This window comes from Onychostruthus taczanowskii, unplaced genomic scaffold, assembly GCF_017590055.1.
Source record: "Onychostruthus taczanowskii isolate IOZ18803 unplaced genomic scaffold, ASM1759005v1 scaffold6, whole genome shotgun sequence".
Lineage (NCBI taxonomy): Eukaryota > Metazoa > Chordata > Aves > Passeriformes > Passeridae > Onychostruthus > Onychostruthus taczanowskii.
Genome location: NW_024503679.1, coordinates 4,488,054 through 4,508,935, shown reverse-complemented (window position 1 = coordinate 4,508,935; position 20,882 = coordinate 4,488,054). Strand labels below are relative to the sequence as shown.

Here is a 20,882-nt window from a genome sequence, read left to right as displayed (position 1 = left end):
TATTTATATTTATGTGTGGTTACATACATAGAAACATCTTTATAACAAGTCATAAATAACAAAAAACAAAATTGTGGAAGAATAGCTAAAAAGTGCATCCACACCAACCAGCTAATTGAGAAACTGGTCCTGGGTTCACTGAAATGAATGTGTGCTACTGGGTCCATCTACACTACATGGACTACAAGATGACTTTGAACAAAATTTCTGGAGCTAAAAGAGCCAGAGCTGTGCATTTGCATGAACCCTTGCTAAGCACTGGGTGGACCAAGCACAATAATTCACAATAAACTCTTTTCATGCTTTTAAACATTCTGATACTTTTTCAACATCCTTGCTCAGAAGCAGGGGAAAACACTTCCCCTTGAATGTCAGTGGTGGTGTGCCTGAATGGTCTGCATGCCTGGGCTCCTCCAGCCAAGGAGGTACAAATCATTCCTGAGAAAGACAGAACCCACATCTTCATACTGAGGAGTTCTAGCAGAGTAAAGAGGAATGTCACAGCACATGCCACAGTTGAGACAGCCACAATACACAGAGCATCCCCATACAGTTCCAGCAGGCTTTAAGCACTCACCCACACACAGTAACACCACATCAGAAGGCTTCAGGAGCCTGCCCATACAGAGTAACACCATGTCACTTCAGAAAGCTGCAAGCATCTGTCCTCCTTGTTCTTTAGCCCAACCTTTTATCCCCCTCGTGTTCATGCACTGCCCCTGTGTGCCTCTGCTCCCTTTGGTGGTTGGTCAGTGCCCCTGGGCACTCCATGGCTCATTGCTGTCAGTGCTGCTCACCTGCTGCTCACAGCTGTGCCCAGTGGGGAAGAGGCTCAGCCACAGCCCCACTCCTAATTACCACAAACTGTGTGCCTACAGAGGAACCCCTGTATTTTTAAAATATGCACAAAACTTAGAAGCGGTGACATTTCTATCAAAACATTAGTATGGACAGGATACCTTTCAAAGACCTAACTTGAAAAGATTAAGAAAAATTCCCTGTATCAAGAAGTCCCATCAGTTTTTTTCAGCGCGTGTATTGTCTGACAGTCTGTCTGGTTAGTAACACCTACAGCTCATGCACAGAAGTGCTAACATTAAGAATTATTTTGAGGATATTTTCTAGCTGCAAACAGTTGCACTGCTTGATTCTCCTGATATTGATCACTAGTGCTAAGCTTTGGGGACATATTTAAAGACAAGCTTCACTTCAGTGTCTCAGGAGGTTTATTAGCTTAGCATTTGGGATTTGCAGGGGTTGGTCCAGGCTCAGCACTGACTGAAGTGACTATGTGGTGCAGCTGGCAACTCACACGTGCCTTTCCACCTACCCACTGCCTGGGTGACACTGCCAGCACCAAAGAGGGATCGGCCTGCTGCTAAACTGTGCAAAGACTAAACTGACTGAAAAAAGAGCAAGGTCTTTATCTTTTTTTCTGTGGAAAAGCCACAGAATAAAGCTTTCCCTTGCTTTCCATTCTAAAAACATTACTGTGGCTTCAGAAAGAAATAACTCTTATGAGAAGTCAGTGAATCTGGAAAAGATTAGAAATCGTAATGAAATAAGTACTGCTCTGACTGCTTTCTAACTGGCTAAAAATTACAGCAAAGGAAAAAAAGCATTAGTGCTTTTCTCTCACTTAATTACTATATTTGAAATTAGTTTTGTAAGTCACATATTTGTCTTCTGTAGAATAATTTAGACCAGAATAATTTAATTAATAATTTAATTAATGTTTGAAAGCTATTAAAATAAGGCTCAATACCCTTAGTAACACATCATTCTTTTGGTTAGAAAACCACATAATCTGGTATTCCTTACAAAGATGAAGGACTTGTGTAATAGACAAACAAATTATATTAGATTAAGAAAACTTTGAAAAATTAGTGTAGTTTTTTATCTTGTATTTGCCTTCCAAAGAATAAAGACACTTCTGAATTGTAACATTTTCTTCTAAAATGCAGATGGTTACACTCTGCCTTCACTTACACTTGGAGCATATATATTTACAGGAAATAAAAAATGGATTCAGCAATTTCTTATTGTGAAATATAGGGAGGGAGAAACAAAATAGTATGTGTAAAACAAAGGCAGAATTTTATGACTTAAAATGTGATGGAATCAGTGATTAGGACAAGTTGGAAAATAGTATGATCATTGTAGCTTTCTTTAACTCTCTGTGCCTAATAAAACGTCTTATTTCTTCTCTGTTGTTGGCCTCAAATGAGAGCAGCATTCCTGTTCAGAAAACATGCCCTTAACGTGTTCAACGTGCCCATCTGAAGTACCACTGGAATAAAAAGTACAGCAACAAAGTCACCAGCCCTTTTACATCCACTGCTTGGTTTGAGGCTTTTTGAGGAAAACCAGCATGTGCCTCTTTCACTCTGGATCTGATTAAGAGATGCCTCAGATGCAAGAGATACTTAGAATTCAGGGAGTTGAATTTTTCTCCAACTGCAAACCAAAACGTATGAATAATGCTGTTATTTGCAAGGCTGGTATAAACCTGGAAGAAGTCCACAAAGACGTGGGAACCGAGGAGTTCTGCCTCCTGTGTTCCTGCGACTGAATCCAGCTAAGCCACATTCGTTCACAACAACAACATTACAAGGATTTTTTTTCCCCTCAGAGGGAGATTTTTTGCAACATTACACAAGCTTTTAAGATGAAAACTTTATGCTGTGATGGGCAACCTGATCCAGCATCAAAATCAGCCTTGCTCTGAGCAGGGAGTTGGACCATATTCCCTCTGAGATCCCTTCCAGCCTAAATTGCTCTGTTCTGTACTTCTGTGATTGGATAAGTGGGGCTCAATTAATGAGTGAGATAGCTGAAGACTCCAGAATAAATTAATATTCTTGATGTTGTGCCTTGATAAAAAGATTGTGATATGAACTTTCCTTTAAGAGAATAAATCTCTGTGTTCCATATGAATTACAATGAAGATGTAATGATGTAAAATACAGTAGTTTAGTACTGCTTTAATTAGAAATGTCAAGAAAATGATACAAGTACAAAAAAATAATTGTCTCTGATAACAGAAATGAAAAGAGCATCAGTATGGGTCAAACCAAAGACTGTTCACCTCAAATCCTGGTGGTGTGGATGCCTTGGAAAGAGTGTAAGAACAGACAAGAATTTACATGCCCTGTCCCTATCTCTTGGCCTCCACTGTTGCCAGAGAAGGGCCAGAGGGAGAAAGCAGGCTGAGAGCTGAGCATGGCTACATTTTAATGTTATTTTCAAGACTGCAGTAGGAGGTACAAATGCTATGTTTTTAAATTAAAATAACTTCAATTGATTTGCTTTAACTAACAATTTGCTTTCAAGCCCTACTCTGCAGACATACAAGCTGAAGAAAACACTGGGCAGTCCTTTAGCAAGGAAAAACCTCTAGACAGGTGCACAAAAACTACACAGGGATATGAAGTTAGTCTAGATATTTGCCAGGTGAGGGAATACAGCTGTGTGCATCAGGAAACTAGAGCAAGGTCAGCAGAGGCCAGTGAGATGGTTGGGAGCTGGATGCCTGAGGATGCTTGCTCAGCCTGATGAAAGCAGACTTTGGGGGAGCTGGCAGGGCCCTCCAGTATCTACGATGAAGTCATCAAGATGGCAAATTTGGACTCTTCATAGTGGCACATGGTGGGAAGACAACAATATAAATGTAAACAGGAAAGGTTCAGACTAAATATAAAGAAAATGTTCTTTCCTCAGCAGCCAACAAGCATAAGAACAGGCTGTCCACCAAAGCTGGACAGTCTCCATCCTTGGAGGTTTTCAAGAGTAGGCTGGGTAAAACCCTGAACAACTGCATTTGGCCTCATCAATCACCTCAGCTGGAACAGGAGATTGGACAAGGGTTCTCCTGAGGTTCATTCTAAGCTGAATTATCCTACAGTCTTTTGACTCCCAGTTCATAGTTTTTAAAGCACCTACGGCATGTTTTCTCTCTGGCCTGATCCTTTGATGTTTTCTCTCTGGCCTGATCCTTTGTGTGATGTTAAAATAAATAGGTCAATCAAAGCGTGGATCCACCTTGCTTTTTACAAGAGTATGCATGGTGTAATCCTTTCACCCTTCACAGCTACCAAATCCTTAGTCCTGCAATGGTTTTCCTAACAACAGTATGGGATGTCGCATAGATTTTAACTAAAATCAGAGACAATCTGCTATTTCAGAATGAGCTGGTGCAGTAAGCACTTCTAAGATTTCACTTACACTTTGTTTACCCAAGGTGGTCGTATCAAAGTCCGAGGAATGACCCAAGCAGGAAACAAGTGAAGGCAGACACACCCTCTGTGGACTTTGTTTCTCCAGTAATACTTTCTCCTAGCTGACACACCTCTGCTGTGCAAGCAGATGGATCTTATTTGCTGTGATATATGAAGTTTTACTGAAGTTACATGTTAGCTCTTGTTTGAAAATGTAACATGGAAACTTTATAAACAAGACTAATATTTGTCATTCATTTTAACAATGTGTTCTGACAGGATTTGATATACGCTCTGGAAAAACCCATGCTTTCAGTCATACTCTCGGCTCCTCTGCACCACCAGAAACTCAGAGTCACCGCCGTTCGTCACCACCGAACTTTCTGTCTGGAGGCCGGCGTTTGGCGGCGCGGGAGGCGCGGGCACGGCCCCCGCTCCGTCCCCGCCGCTCGCCCCCCGTGCCGCAGGGAGCGCCGCGGTTTGCGGGGCCCTGCGCGTCCCTCCCCGCTTCCCCAGGATCGCGCACTGCCGTGAAATAGCTGCGAGGAGGGGGCGATGCGAAGGGCTCCCCCCGCCAGGGCGGCAGCGCGTTCCCATGGTGACGGCGTCCTGGCAACCGCTCCCGCTCCCGCAGCCCGGCCTGCGGCGGCCGCCCCGCTCCCAGCCGCTCCCATCCCATCCCATCCCATCTCATCCGCTCCGCGCAGCCGGCCGGGAGGGCGGGCGGACGGACGGAGCCCCGGCCGCGCACCGGCGGTCACGGCGCTGGGGAACGGCCGCTCCCGCGGCGGCAGCGCGCCCGGAGCGGAGCGGAGCGGGGCTCGGCTGGCGGCGGGGATGCGCGGGAGCGGCGAGCAGCCCTGCCCTGCCCTGAGCCAGCACCGGTGAGTGAGCGCAGAGGCTGTCCGGGCTCTGTCCCCCCGTGTTGCATGGCCATAGAGTGGTGTCTGCACCGCGGAGTCCTGTCGGCTGTCGTACACCCGTGTCCCCGCAACCTTCGCCGCGCCCACCGGTGACCCCCGCACCGCGGGGCCTGGACCCCCGGCGGGGCCGAACCGCGGGCAGGGCAGGGCAGGGCAGGGCAGGGCAGGGCAGATCGCTCCGCCGCGATTCCCCCGCTCACGGCGGTCGGCACGGGGCGGCAGCGGGGCCGCTCGCACCTATTTCTGCAGAGGGCCCCCGGCCTGGCTCGGAGCCCCCCGGCCTGGCTCGGAGCCCCGGGCTCGGTCACCGCGCTGCCGGCGCAGCCCCTCCGGCTCCCATCGCGTGGTCACGAGTGCCACGGCCGCGCCCAGGGGCTCGGCACGGGTCTGGTTCTTGCTGCCGCTGCCGGGCTCTGACCCATCCCCTTGCCGAGCTGCAGCACAGGGACTTTTCCGCTTACTCCGGAGCGTTGCCCCAGCGCACTTCAGAGTAACACTGGGAAGCATCTGGCGGCTGCCGGGGTGGTGCCGTCACACGCTCCCTGAGCAGCAACCAAAGCGATTTCTATTTTAAGAAGGAACGAGTGATTAAAGTGTTTGCCGAGGCAGGTATTTCAGTCTGCTTTGATTCCCGTGTGACTTGCGGCAAGTCACATAGCCCGCCCCGTGCTTCACTTCCCTACCAGCAACAGAAGGAAATTGTATTTTCAGGGATAATAATGCTTCCTACCTCACAGGCATGTTGTGAGAATGAATGTGAAAAACACTCTGAGGTGCGCAGACATTACAGCATTAGTTGTAGATTATCATGGAAGATAGGAAACTGAACACTAAAGGTATGATTGTCCTTCAAAGCAGGAGAAATGGAGATCCCACAGAAAATAAACATGCGAGGCAATCTGAGAAGTGGTGAAGGGATGCCACAGCACAAATAGCAAGGAGTGAACTGCACATTGGTAGAAGTACCTCTTCATCACATCCCATGGATGATTTCTTTTTTTTTCCCAAGCTTTTACACATCTTATGTCAATGATTTAAAGAAATAGTAAGGAAACACTGCACATTTGTATGGAAAATTTGCCTTAAGTATCAAGTGAACTGTTATTTTTGGTAATCAGGCATGTCGTTTCCAAATAGGAAAAAACTTGTATCTTGTCCATGTGCAAGTATATTTGGAATATTCAGTAACTTAAATCAGTCAACCTAAATTTACTGGGTTAATATATCATGACTTAAATTGCTTATAGCAGTGTCACGCAGGAAGCAACATTATTTAAAAAAAAAATTAGGCTCCCGTAAACCCTTATTTCAACTGGTATCTTACTCGACCTGTTTACTGCCATTGAAAGAGCCACGTGAAATTATACTCCTCTTTAGAACACCTTCTGGTTTCTATTTACTAGTGTAAGTTAGTATTACTGTCATAGAGAAGGAATTTGCCATTAGTTCTAACTCCTATTTGTTAATTGCAAATATCTCCAAACTGCAGCAAAGTTTTGTACAACTGCCAGCCAAAGTCTTAGACCCTTTCTGGCTGTTGGATCAGATCAAGAAATCTGATATCTGATGATGAGATGCTTCACTGTGTACTGAGCAAAGAGAAATGAATGAGAAGTTCATTTGTGTAACTTTTGTTTCATATCCACACTTACTCAAGATATTTCCATTTAGCTGCATTTCTTGTGGTAGACTAGCAGAAGGAGTTAAGACTTCATGCAAAACTATGCTTAGCTTGCTGCAAACATATTTTCTAATTGATAATAAATGGGTACTGAAGGCTGTGAGACTAAAGCACTGGCTGGTTTTGTAAGGTGTATTTCACTAAATTTCACTAAGATGCTGCTAGATGTATGGACTCTAATAGTTGTTCTTTGTTTTTCTAGGTAGGATCCAGTGTTTTGCTCCTGCGGTGCACATATCTCTTCCCAAATCAGTGGGATAATTCCTGTGTTTACAGCTAAATTATGCTTAAAAGCTTCAATGCATCAAGATGGTTAAGATGTGTTAAGGCCCAGAGGTCTCAGGCCCACTGAGAACTGGGTGCCTGGTGGTGTGACCAGGAGGGACCCCTTGCTGAGTGCTGGCACTCCTTAAAAATCCAACAACTGGGAAATGACGAGTGTGAGGAACAGACTGCAGGACTGGACATTCAGTGTCTGTGCAGCACTTTGAATGCAGAAGTCACCACAATGACCCCCATCTCTTATACTGTGCTTTTTACTTATAGCCATGTAAGACCCTAAACAAGGAGGTAGGTATGGTTATCTTTCTTACACATAGGGAAACTGAGTCATTACTCATGAAAATAATTGTTGTCCAAAGTCAACAGGATCAGAGATTGAGCAAGGAATTCAATTCAGACCTTCTGAATTCCTGTCTGGTGTCACTGCTGCTCAGCAACCCAGCTTCTCTTAAAACTGTTTTTTTTCTAATTTGTAGTTTCTGAAGCACTGTGCTATAAATAGAACACACACACTGTGACAATGTTTGCTCTCTGCTTTCAGGCAGTGCTTTCATACACTGCTAAAGCACAAACATGCTTTGCATTTTGAGATCTCAGAGGATAGCCCTATTGCTCCTTCACTATCGATATTTGACTATTGTATTTCCATAACCCCATCTTTCTCAGATTGCACAGGATTTCATCAGCAATTGTGAGCTTCTTTTCATACACCAGCCTTTATTTTGCAGTGAGGATTTTAGGTTCCCAAAGAGATCAGGCTCAGGCCATGCTACTTCTCTTTATACTTAAAAATGTTTTTTGTTTTATGTAGGGGAGATTTGTTGGATTTGATTGAGGCTAATATATTTTTCATTGATTTCTGTCAGTGGACAAAGCTGCTGAGCCAGGTACTGGTCTCACACTAAGACACTAAAATATCTTTCTGAAGCTATTTAATAGACCTACTCTGCTGCAATGTCTGTCACAGTCTGGCTGTCTGTGTCTAAAAATTAAAACCAGAATTTATATTCTTACCACAGAAGAATTTACTTACAACCTAAAGTGTGGTCATTTAGGTTTGAAGACAAATTAATACAAGACTCAGTTTTGATAAACTATGCTGATGTCACACATTTTATTTAGGTTTCTGATTGCCAATGCTTTTATGAGAAAAACATTTTACCGCTAATAATCTGCTGTCATGAAACACTTGTATTTGATTCTCCAGTCAATATTTTCTTAACTTTTATGATCATCCTGTAGACATTACTTTTTTATTAATTGATTAATTATATCAGAGACCAGTAGAAGATTGGGGACGAGAACTTTCTTTGCCTCTGCCCTGCCAAACCAGTTCTATGGGTCAACAGCAGATTTCAGTTTCAAGGCTGTCAACCTTGTCTTTTCAAGAGTATCACTTTCACTATAACTTTTTAACTATAAAGCTTTTTAGCAATTTTTAGTCTTCATTCTTTTGTATTAATTTTTATTTGCATTTATTGCATTAGCAATATTTGGATGCCAAGATCACCAGTGTCAGCATAATATTATACTTAACTTAAAGGTGCACTGAAAGCAAAAGCTTTAAGTCATTTCAGTACCAGATATAAGCTATTCAATAATTCAATTTGTACTTTTTCAACAGACGTAAATTATTGACCAGAGAATGGCCCACCGAAGCCCAATCTTCCCAACTCTTGCCCCTTCTGAAAGGTACAGTCTGGAATATAAAACCAAAAATCTTCATGATGCAGAGTATTTATGTATCTCTTAATTCCCTATATACAGTAATGCTGTGACCTGGGACTTTGGCATTAGTGTGCAATGCAAAGTGAAATACCATAGACATTCAAATCATAGCCCAAATGACAAAGCCTTACTCAGCTTTTATTTAGCCCTTCCCAAAAAAATTCAATAGCTTAAATCTTACTGACTAGAAGTCCAAGAACACTTTAGCCAGTGTTCAAATAGCATAGAATGAGTTGTGAAAACACAGAGCCAAAAGTGACCTTTGTTGGAACCCTCATACATCTCTATCAATAAGTCCTCTCTTTCAGCCTAGGTGGAGAAAACTCTATGGTATATTCTTCCAGGGCAAGGCCCTGGGGATTTCCCTGAAGGGTTCAAAGGATTCCACCACCATGGTCAAACTGAACTGCTCATTTGGCTCATTAACAGGAAACAACATGAGAATACACAGTAAATAAGAATTCCTAGAAAAAATATCTCCTTTTCTGAAGTGGGGTTGAACTTATATCCTCTACTTATGCTTCTGAAAATGTTGTTATTCTTTACAGAACATAGTGGCAGGAGAAGATTGCATGCATTAGCAGACTCATTTTATTACTTTCAGCACCCATGAGCTCCACTGCTTTCCATGGGAGCTATGCAATGCAGAGCACTCTTCAAAAATTTAGATAATTATTCAAGGTGCCCAAATGTAAGCTATTTTGAGGGGAAATTTAACTTCTAAGACTATGAGAAACTTGTCATAAATTTGGTCTCACCTCAGTTTCTATGCCCACATATGCTCCTGTCCAGTTTGCAGGGGAACAAGCTTCTGTATGGTATTACAGGCTAGCTATAGAGACAGAAAAGGGATTGACACAAGCTACTCCTTTTTAATTCTGATCTGGTTTAATTTAATTTACAATACCTACCTTCAACTACAGTTTTGATTAAGCCATTAAGCCTGAAAACTGTAAAGACAAATAACCTTACTTTTGAAACTCAGTAGAAGGGTTTGAATTTGGATTCTTAATGAAATTATAGTTCTGATTTGTAACTACTTTTATCATGCAAACGCCCTTTCCTTAAGATCCCATGCTTTTGTAAGCTTCCTTAAAGACCATGAAGAAAAGCCTGACCTGCCTTTGCACAAGACACACGGCCGACACAGCAGCACTTATTTGTAGCAGTGGACACTGTCTGGGTGTATTTTGGGGCCTCTCCCCAGCACTGCCAGTACTCAGACAGTGTCATACTGCCTTCAGTGCAAAGGCATTGCAGAGTTTGGTGTGACAGCTTAACAAGATGTGGCCATTCTTGCCCCCCAGACGGGTCCGAAACATCCCTCTGCACAGCCAGGCTCTGACAGCGGTGCCGCTGGCATCGGCCAGCCTGGTGGATCAGCTGGAGGACAGAATCCTGAGCCATGAGAAAACAACGGCAGCTCTTGTGGAGCACGCTTTTCGCATTAAGGAGGACATTGTTTCCACGCTGCACAGAATGCAGAACAAAGGGGGGGGTGACCGGTTGGCAAGGCAACTCCTGGAGGAGCACATCCGAAACATAACTGCGATAGTGAGGCAGCTCAACCGGGACATCGAGGTATGGCAGGAATGTTGCACAGCACTAATGCCATCTCAGCTACTTACTGCTTCTCATTTCCTAACAAAGTTTACCACGGGATAAGTAAAGGTCAGACAAGGTCTGAAGATCCTGTAAGCTTACAAATTGTTTTTACAACTTGAAAAAGTGTTTGCAAATTACATAATTCTTTCGGTGGCTATGAAAATAGCACAGGATATTAGCATATAAACACAGGAGCCTTTGTGGTTCTAATAAGCTTGCTTGCAAAAGCTGCACTGGAAAATCTTGAAAAAATGAATTAATGTGACACTAATACCCAGCTCAACTTCAGTCCAAAGGCTGTGCTGTATAAACACGAGGAAATGCCTTCGCTCTATAATAAACTTTCTTTCCCTTCCGACTCACTGACGACACGAAGTAACCAAACCCAAGTGCTCATTTTTATGACCTAATCCTAGGCAGACACATGACTTCATGTCTGACCTCTGCTGCAGTGAACAACAGGGGTGTGGTGGGGAAAATGAAAGGAGAAAAAAAAAATTAGGTCTCCATTTCACTGCCAAGTTATACTTTATATATATTGTGGTAGTTGTGTGCAGACTGGACACTAATAATAAGAAATAATAGAATACCTCAAAGGTATCTGGTTTAGTACATTACAAGACAAAGCTTTGAATAAAGTAATAATAAAATGGTATCTGAGGATACTGAATTACTGAGAAATAATGAGTGACATTTAAAGTGTACATTAAATGTGACATACTGAGTTTTTATTTGCATATGAATGTTCTGTAGATGCTGCAAGAACAGATACGTGTCAGAGACAATCTCAGCTATGGAACAAACTCTACCCTGAAGAGCCTTGAAATGCGGCAGCTTTCTGGCCTAGGAGATCTTCGGGGAAGAGTTGCAAGGTAAAAGTCCCCATGGAACTGTGTTTTGGGGGCTAGCTAATTTTGTTTTAATCCTGAAGTGTTAATGATAATGGGTTGAATTCAACTTTGGCAAAATTCCAAGGATAATTTTGCTCTGCATTTTCAAGAAAATGAATAATAATACTTTGCATTCCAGTCTTACATATTAAATTTGGCAATGTCACCCTTCATTCCTAAAATTCCTGAAATTAGTTCTAAATAAATGATTTCAAATTCCCTGGGAAATTGGATTTGGTTCAGCTTTTAAAAAGTACTGTGGTTAGACTCGTGTCTTTGAAACAAGTTAATTAGCACAATTATAAAGGCAGCACGGAACAATCTGCACTTGTGAAGAACAAAACAGTTGCACATTTTTGCATATATTTTAGAAGTAAAAATCTGCACATTCAGTTAGTGGTTAGCCATATTAAATCCCACATGGGCTACATGACACATAAGGAACAGAAAACTGTACAGTAACAGAGGTTTTACAGGCTGCCCAAAGCTCCTGGTTACAATTCTGCAGCCACACAGACTTCAGCTGTGCCATCAATGACAAATTTACAAACCCCAGCACAACAACATTTGCTTAAGTGCCTGTAGAGTTGAACATGAAAGACAGAGGATGTGCACAGTCCCAGGAAAAGGACATAACCTGGCCTAAAGCTGCTTGTGTAACAACTTTGGTGGAGTTATATTTGTCCTGAATTTGACCTGTTGTCTATATTGTGCAGATAATTTTCCTTCCTTTTCTGCATGTCACCTGATTTAGTGATAACCTTCAACAACTTATAGAAATAATCAGAGAGGGATTTTTATTGAACTAAGGTTTTCTCATCAATTACTCAATTGTCTGAAGCTTCCACTGTAATTTTCATAACCCATTTTGTATAAAATACTTTAGAGGTTTCAAAAAGAATTAAACAGTTAGTAAGTTATGCACTATCCTTTAGCGAATGCAAATGAACTAGTTTATTTTTTTCATATCAGGAAATTGATGGAAAAACCTATAGAGAGATACACATACATGTATTTATCCTGCTGAGAAGTCCCCCCAAAATGTAAATGCTTAGATCTTCCTGCTTCTTTCTGTAAAAATACTGTGAGATCATACTACATCCTGAGAGGGGTTCTGTGTGGAGCAGCACTGTTACTGACACCTTGGGAGGCAAAATGTGGTGCCTTTGCCCTCAGGGAACTCCAGAGAAGCTGTGCTGCCGTGGGTGTGACTGCAGGGCCCTGTGGTGTGGGAGACTGGGGATGGGCACAGGCTGTGCCAGGGCTTCTTCCTTTACTTCCTTAGGGCACCACCCTTGTGCTGTGCCTGGGTTCAATTTATCTGCAAATGGAATGAGATTATACCCGTGTGCCTTCTGTCAGACTGTGTGATGAATGCAGGTTATTTGTATTCGTTCCCATAAGAGGATCAGTTTATTGCCCTTTAACTGCTACCTTCCATACTGCATTCTATGCTTCTATTCAGCATGTTCTCTTAAAAAAAAATCCCTGAATGAGGAAAAAAAAGTCTTCCCTTTATGAGAGAAAGCTATTTACCTTTATTTGCAGACATATTCTACTTTGAAATTAGTGTTCCAGTGAATACTGATTATATCACTAGTTGGAGATTATGTCAAGACAGTGGTTTGTTGTGCCTTTGGCACAACACAGAGAAGTTCCCTGAGATAAGCACCTTCTGATTACTTTAGCCAATGTTCCTTCTATAAAATACACTTTACTCACCTAATGTAATTTTACCTCTAGTGCTGCTAGCTTCCAGATGAATTCAGAGTGAAACACTAGAAACACGATCAAGTTAGAGTGGGTTACCAACTTCCTGTGCATCAACTTTCAGCAAAGGTACATTGAGAGGCTGCAGTAGCTCTGAGTGCTGTGTTTGCTGCAGGCTGGCAGCATGCAGAAGGACAGTGGGAATCAGTTTAGAAGTAAATCCCAAAGCATGAGCCCCTTGTCATGTAATAACTTTAGTGTCCATCTTAGGATTCTGGCCAAATTTCAGTTCCAGTAATTTCATGCATACTAAACATCCTATTCCAGTTCCATATTGGAGAGAGGGGTGTTTGTTTCCTAACACCAGCTGTTCTGTAACATGTCAATATGTCATCAAACAACTGTCTCATTATTTCTTGAGGGCTGGTGCTATTAATGATGGGAACAAGGGATCCCTACATGCACATGCACTTCTGAAGCACAGCCCCAAACCACCCTCCCCACTGCTCTGCAGGAGTGAGATTCCAACACCTCACTCACATCACAGAATCAACTAATACTGCTATCAGAAGGTGACAGACTACACATTACAGCTCATGACTCTGGATCCTTTCTCAATAAGCACAGTTTACTGATGAATTTGTAAAGTGTTATCACAGCCCTGAATTATTGCTAAAAATCAGCATTATTATTAACTTTAAGAAAAAATATTACCTCTATAAAATTCAGCAATGCATTAGCAGAAAATTAGATCTATGCCAGTAAATCATATTCTTCAGCCTCCTGTCTCTTATGTTGTCAATTTTATATTATACAGATTTACCAGTTCTTTTTCAAGTGATAACAGATCATAAAATTCATTAGTGCCTTATCATTTATTTAGAGAATTACTTGTGGATAATGAGCATTTGTCTGGAAAGTTTTAATCCAGCAGTCTGGTTGGAATGATAGCAGTAGCTCTTCATAAAAGCTTCCTGAGAGCTGAAACATCCGGAGAAATAGCAACTGTGTGTGTTCAAATTGGACCTACTTTGCATATATAGATGACTTTTTTATCTATATTATAGATGATTCATTTCAGACAACCTGGACTCATTACACGTAGGCAGGTTTTCCTGCTGCACAGATTATGAGTCTGATGCATCTGGGCTGCACCACAGTGACAATGTCCCCAGGAGCAATAAATGTGCTGCTCTCTGGCCCTTGCTGTGTGGGAGGTGGCACCACGAGGGCAGCTCTGGGCTCCCTGCCCCAGGCCAGCACAATCCACCAGCTCTGCTGCTCTTGCCCAGTGCCCCACTGGGCATTTCAACTTGCTTTTCACTAACTGTTCTTCAGCTACTCGTTTTTCACTGGCATTTTAATTGAAACACCTCCTGTTATAATAAACCAGGAGCATTAAAAACTCTCTCTATACCATACAACATATGCATATAGCAGCCAGCTGCAGAGTACTGGCACAGTTCTCACTTTATCTATGCCCCAGTGATACTGAATGGAGCAGCTACTTGTCTTTTGGTTTCTTTGATGCTGAACACAAATATTTTCTTCCAGGCTAAAACCAATCATGTTTGTGAGTGTGTACAATAGTTATAGAAGATAAACCAAAATAATCTGATCTATGCATACCAGGCAGACATTAAATTCACATAGTCAGAATATTGATGTTTCAGTTACCACGGAACTACATGAACCCTTTGGCCACATAACTGAATTCCATGAAGAAGAGAGATGCTCTGTGATTAAACCCAAAACACTAATTTACTTTAAAAACATTCACAGGTGCTTGCTGATTAAATTTGCTTCAGTAGTTTCAAAGCTGTTGCTCTGTATATTTTCTGCCATGCCTCAGAGAAACAAAACTGAGCATTTTTTGGAGCCCACAACCTTTTGGTGACTTGATTCAAGATGATTCCATTTCTCTGATTCGCTCTGATTGCAACAACATGGAGAGATTTGGCTTCTCTCATCTTTCTAAAGAAACTGCCTGATTGAGCCCTACAAGCTTTTCACTGCTATGTAAACCCTAGCCAGGCTTCCTGCAGATATTACTACTGGGTCTCACAATGCTGAACACTAGAAATTAATTTCCTCAAGTTTTATAATGCCTATGTCCTATTTTACATTACTGATTATTTTTATATTGAAACTGTACCATAATAATAAGCAGATGTTCCTTTTGTCATTTTAGCTGTGACTTTCCCTTCATGTTTAATGATAATGGCAATTCCTGTAACTGAGGTAATGAAAATGCATGTTGAAATGAAAGCTTTCAAACTGAAATGTGACTAAAAAGATGACAAAGTATGTCATTGGTTTAGATAATGACTTAACATGCCTCAGCTTGTTCTATTTTACTGCCTTTTTCTCCCTCAAATTGTAATTGTTGTCTGTTCCTCATCAGTTTCCTATATCAAATTTGGTAACACTGATGATTACACATTTCCCTTAGCAAAAAAAAAAAAAAAAAAAAAAAAAAAAAAAAAAAAAAAAAAAAAAAAGAAAGTGAGTCATACTTCACAGAGGTCTTACTCCTGAAATCACAGTACTCATTTTTTTACAGCTCAGTTAATGCCCTTACTGCATGACTGTAGATGAAATCCAACTGATCAAATTATTTTTAAAATCTGGTAGAAAACACACATGTTCTATAGCATATTTATCCTGAAAATGTTACTGCTTTAAGAAGTGTTCCAATGTGACAAAAGGAAACAATAATTATTATGTTCCAGGACTTCATTTTACAAGCTTTTCTGAGACAAAATTGCCATTGCTTTCAATGACAATTTATTTATTCACCTAAATAAAGACTAAGAACCATAAAATTTGCCCCACATTGTTTACTACACGTATTAGCTGTGTACTACCATTTCACAAATAAAAATGCAAAGGTACAATAATGAAACAATGGTCCTCAGTTATTTAGGCTATTAATCATGTAGGGGAATGAATATCAGTCATGTAGGGGAACCTCATCAGATATCTTCTGGAGCTTTAAAAAAGACACAGAAATGAAGTTCTGCATCTTCGCATTTCTGATGTGATTTCCCTGAGTGATAACACAGCCTACCCATATCATGTCAGTGCCAAGAACAATGGGATTTATTCATCAGACTATTTGACCTTCAGACCTATTTGGGAGCACTTCTCTGAACACTATGAGATGTATTACCATTCTTACAGTCTCAAAGACATTGCTTCTCTGGCCAGCCAGGGATTCCACAGAAATGGCCAGTATGAAATGGGTAATTTTAAAAGCCTGGACCTTATATTCTATTTGGCTGGTGCTTTGTTTTTTATCTATTCAAACAGGTGTGATGCTGGGTTAGCCAGGCTGTCTGCAGAGCATAAAATTACATATGAAAGACTTCAAAGTCTAAGTAAAGACCAACACACCTCCAAGCTGATCTTAGAATCTAAAATCAAAGAGGCAGAAATACAGGTATGGTATTTAGACCAAGGCAATCCCTGTACAGGTAAGAATTCTAGTCTAATTCACACTGACTCCATAATTGTTAATTATTATCCTGGGAGGTCACAGATTTCCAAATGGAGAGGTGTATCAGCTCAATCCTTATTACACTGAACGTTGTACCTAGGTGCATTGCTGTACTACTGCTCTAACTAGAAAAGGTCCTTAATTTCTTCCTGCAGCATCTGTGTAGAAGGGGTTAGTATGTGAAGGCACATGCTCAACAAAACTACAACAATACAAGCCTCTGTGTCTTTCACTGTTTATTTTGGCCTTCCCAGGATGATCCTATATGTATTTGAACACAATTTTTGAAGGTGTGCAAAACAAAACTGGCTTTGGGTTCTGTGAATCCATTAATCTGTCTCTCAGGTTTCTCTTCCATTGGATTTGAGAATGGAAGTGAGCACTAGACACAAGCAGAGACTTGGAGATATGAAGAATCCTTTTCCTTAATGTCACATCTCAAGGCCTTCCCATTTTCTCGGCCAACAAAAGTATTTTACATCTTCCTTTTGCAGTGGGTAAAAAAAAGGCTAAAATGCACTTTGCCTTTCTCAGAAGGCTCAGTGTAGTATATTAGCATGCCAAGAGCATGTTGTCATGCATCTTTCCATTTTCTCGGCCAACAAAAGTATTTTACATCTTCCTTTTGCAGTGGGTAAAAAAAAGGCTAAAATGCACTTTGCCTTTCTCAGAAGGCTCAGTGTATATTAGCATGCCAGGAGCATGTTGTCATGCATCTTGTAGGGAACCAGAACAGTATGCTTTGAGAAAGTGGGATGGCTGTTTTGGTGACAAATATTCTCTTGTAGTTAGGACTTCTCCCCAGCTGAACCCAGCACTTCTGTCACTGCAGTGGCCCTTACACACAAAGTGATGCAGCACATCTCTCAGTATTGGTGGAATGCTTGGGCACTTGTTTATTTTGGTTATGTGGCAACTTGGAGATGTATGGATCCTGAAAATTCTGCTGTCTAAAGGGGGACCAGGCAGAGATTTTCAAGGCAAAACTATTCATATTATTTAAGGCAAAAAAATTTAGTTTTCAAAATGCTAATACTTTCATATTGAGAGATAGTATATTTTAATTATAAAGTAAAATATGCAAATTCAATAATTTTTGAAATGTTAGCAAAAGTGAGCTCTCTGTTAGACCTCCTCTACTGTTATGAAAATGCCTCAAATGAAACAGTGATGAAATGCTGTTGAAAAATAGTGAATTTTGAATTTTGTTTCAGATTTCTCATCTGCTGAGCAGAGTAGAGCAATCGATAATGCAACAAGAAGCAAAGCTGAAGATTGCCTACAAAGAGAGCAACCAACAGCTGCAAGTTCTGGACACAAAGTAAGTGCCTGGGAGGCCTTGCTGCTGCCATGTACCTTGGGAGTAGGACCTCTGTTTTCCCAGTCTGACTGGTGTAATCTTCAGGCCTATAAAAGCAGGAACCTCTATGAATATGTGTGTTTGCTCCACAGATATTACAAAAGCTGACTGTCAAGAGGGACTTGCTTTCACCCCTAATGTGGTTAGGCAATTCTGAAAAGTTGATTAAGTTCCTGGTTAAGTATTCAGGCAGAACTTATATTAAAGGACACAACTAAGAGTTTTTTGTCAGAGTGGCCTGGTGCCTTTCTGTAAGAACTGTCTGAAGCAATGAATGCTGGAGGTGGCTGTCCAGAACAGGGGAAAAAGTTCAGCTGAAGCAAGCAGGAAGCAAGTCACAGCACTCATAGAGTGCTACTGCTTTAAACTGGCTTCAAACATGAATATAACTGAAATACCTAAATTATTAGTGATTAGATACTCTGTACTACCAAACATAACATGGGGTCATTGTATTCAATTCAGATGTTAACTCCTCTCCAGGCATTTCACTCAGTAGCAGTTGTGGTATAAGCCATTTCTTACTGCTTATCACCATCCTCATGCAATGCAGGTTTCACATATTCACTGGAGAACAGAAACAGTTTCACTGGCACAATTGGTTGGAGTAAAGTTGAGGTGGGTATAGACAATGTAAGTGGAGCTACAGGAACCAGCACTGTCACCAGAATGAGTGGCTACCAAATCTTTGCTTGGATTTGATACATATGGGCATAAAGTTTATAATCTGAATGGATGACCATATTCTGTTTTAAATGTCAAAAAGAATTTTCATCTACTATGGTTCAAATTTTGTAATGTGTTTCATATAGATTTGTTGTGAACTTCTACCTTTGTTTTCTAAACCAGTGTTACCACATCCAGTTTAATAGCCTCAAAATTCAAAGGCTCGCCTTAATATGGTGTGAAGAATGTATTAAATTGCCATTTTGTGTTTTTATGAACACGTTCATAAAAAAGTCACTGTTGAATGACCAGCTCTTCTCTTTTGTATCTGCTAATTTCTGTTGTGCCCCTAGATTAAAAGATGCTGTTGAGGAGCTCAGCAATCAGATTTTGTCTGCACGGAGCTGGTTGGAACAGGAACACGGAAGGACTGAGAAAGAGCTTGTACAAAAAATCGACCAACTCTCACTGACTTTTAAGGAAAGCACTGTAAGTTTCATTCAAATGTCCTGTAATATTTCTCAGGAAGCATTCAAAAGCACTATTAATAACTAAGATGATATAACTGAGATATTGTTTGAGTGAGATTTTCAGATAGAATATGGCCTCAGAATATGCCAAAGTCTCTTCATCGATATCAAGTGTAACGCCTACAACTTGAGAATCTTTAAATAAATCTGGTCACTGTTAAATAGATCAGTATTTTAACCTACACTAATCAAGTAATTTCAAATGATTTAATGAAAATTGTAATTCCTTACATTTTAAATTCCAGATAAAATATGATAAATCAGTATCTATTTCATATATTTAAAATACCACTGTTATCCCACATGCAGAGTAAATAATTAAAATTCTGTTTCCTGGCTCCAGGAAATGAGTGAGAGAGGTATTGAGATGAAATTCAACCAAATGGCAGAGAAAATTGAGAGAATAGAAGAAATGCAGAAGATAACCATGGAGGCACATGAAGCAAAACAGACTGAAGAAAAGCTAAATATTCGCATTGTCAAACTTCAAAATGAGATAAATGAAGATATAAAAGAAATGAAAGCTGAAGTCAATGCTGGTAGGACCATAGTTATCCAGTTCTTTATTCTGAATTGTGGTGACAGTGATCCACACATACTAATATGCAAAACGTCTTTGCTTGTATCAAAGTAGCTTAAATACTTTTGGGGTAGATGTAATGGCTACACCTGTGGCATTAAGAGGGATTTTCACTAAGTGCAAAAAGCAGAGCAATAAGGGGTGACCACCAGCTTAGAAGTGCTCTCCCCAAAGCAGGCACAGCCATAGGTGGGCTGCTATCAGGGCATTTCTGCCTTCAGCACACAGTTACACCCCATTAGCCTTCAGAACTTTTGCTGAGTTCCTGGTGCAAAGCAGAGCATTATGAAGTGCATTCTGCTAGCAATGATGTGATACTTTGCTCCTCATGATGAACTAATGTCATTCTCACCTGCAATTAGGGTTTGCAGCTATCTATGAGAGCATTGGCTCCCTACGGCAAGTTCTAGAAGCAAAAATGAAGCTGGACAGAGATGAACTACAGAAGCAGATCCACCAAATGAAGCAGGAGGTTCCAAGATGGGGAGAAGCTGGACCATGACTTCAAGATTTTGTCTGAGAGATTAGTGTTTACCAGGCTAACTAGGCAAACTCTAGTGTTGTTCCAGTCTGTAATGCCAATTACCTGCATGTACCAAATGACATGCTGCTGCTGCTGCTGCTGCTGCTGCTGCTGCACAGGGATTTGCTCACAGCAGTAAATACAAGCTGTTCTTGGATCACTGGCAATGAGCCTGTGGAGCTGAGGTGCTGCTTTGCCACTGCACTACTCCAGTTGCTGTCAGGAAATTTAGCACTGTGTAAAACTGGAGTAATACACTGGTGAAGCTGGCACCTAGTTTGCTAAAGGCATTCCAGTTTTGCAGGCTTGATCAGGCAGCTATTTGCTTTTATATGCACCTGCACCCCTCCACCTTAAAAAAAGGAAAAAGGTAAGTTGCTATCATTTGCTTCATATGAATTTGGCAAGGTTCTCCACCTTGATACAAATTACTTAGTTGAAATCAATGGACATTTTTACAGCGACTTTCTCTACTATTGACTTCCTGGGAAGACAGAATTGGCACTAAACAGACCAATCTTCAAAATCAAGACAACATCTGAAAATCTTTGTTTAGGTTTGCAAATATTCTGTGTGTGAAAAGTAGGTAGTGTTATATAATGTAGCTGTAGACTTAGATGATTCATAAACAACATAAGAAACAACTTACATGGTCTTTAAGTATTGTAACCTTTTAAAATTAATAAGC

At 41.0% G+C, this 20,882-nt stretch overlaps 2 protein-coding genes across 2 annotated transcripts; one reads left to right on the top strand and one right to left on the bottom strand.

Moving 5' to 3' along the window:
* Positions 1-4,460: 4,460 nt before the first annotated feature.
* Positions 4,461-5,632, bottom strand: LOC121343515. The gene has a single exon (XM_041418756.1). It carries the CDS (start codon positions 4,909-4,911, stop codon positions 4,573-4,575), a length of 339 nt encoding a protein of 112 aa, XP_041274690.1. The 5' UTR covers positions 4,912-5,632; the 3' UTR covers positions 4,461-4,572.
* A 1,498-nt stretch (positions 5,633-7,130) lies between these two features.
* On the top strand, positions 7,131-20,838 carry FAM81A (family with sequence similarity 81 member A). Its single transcript, XM_041418755.1, has 9 exons — positions 7,131-7,391; positions 8,728-8,795; positions 10,139-10,412; positions 11,190-11,308; positions 16,349-16,478; positions 17,750-17,856; positions 18,915-19,050; positions 19,435-19,630; positions 20,034-20,838. Exons 2-9 carry the CDS (start codon positions 8,749-8,751, stop codon positions 20,171-20,173), a joined length of 1,149 nt encoding a protein of 382 aa, XP_041274689.1. The 5' UTR covers positions 7,131-7,391; positions 8,728-8,748; the 3' UTR covers positions 20,174-20,838.
* The last annotated feature ends 44 nt before the right edge of the window (positions 20,839-20,882 follow it).

Bases quoted from the DNA above. Each gene is read 5' to 3' on its own strand.
- LOC121343515 (XM_041418756.1), bottom strand. From the start codon at position 4,911: ATGAGATGGGATGGGATGGGATGGGAGCGGCTGGGAGCGGGGCGGCCG.
- FAM81A (XM_041418755.1), top strand. From the start codon at position 8,749: ATGGCCCACCGAAGCCCAATCTTCCCAACTCTTGCCCCTTCTGAAAG. The intron at 10,413-11,189 runs GTATGGCAGGAA...AATGTTCTGTAG, and splicing joins AGCTCAACCGGGACATCGAG to ATGCTGCAAGAACAGATACG. The intron at 19,051-19,434 runs GTAAGTTTCATT...TCCTGGCTCCAG, and splicing joins TGACTTTTAAGGAAAGCACT to GAAATGAGTGAGAGAGGTAT.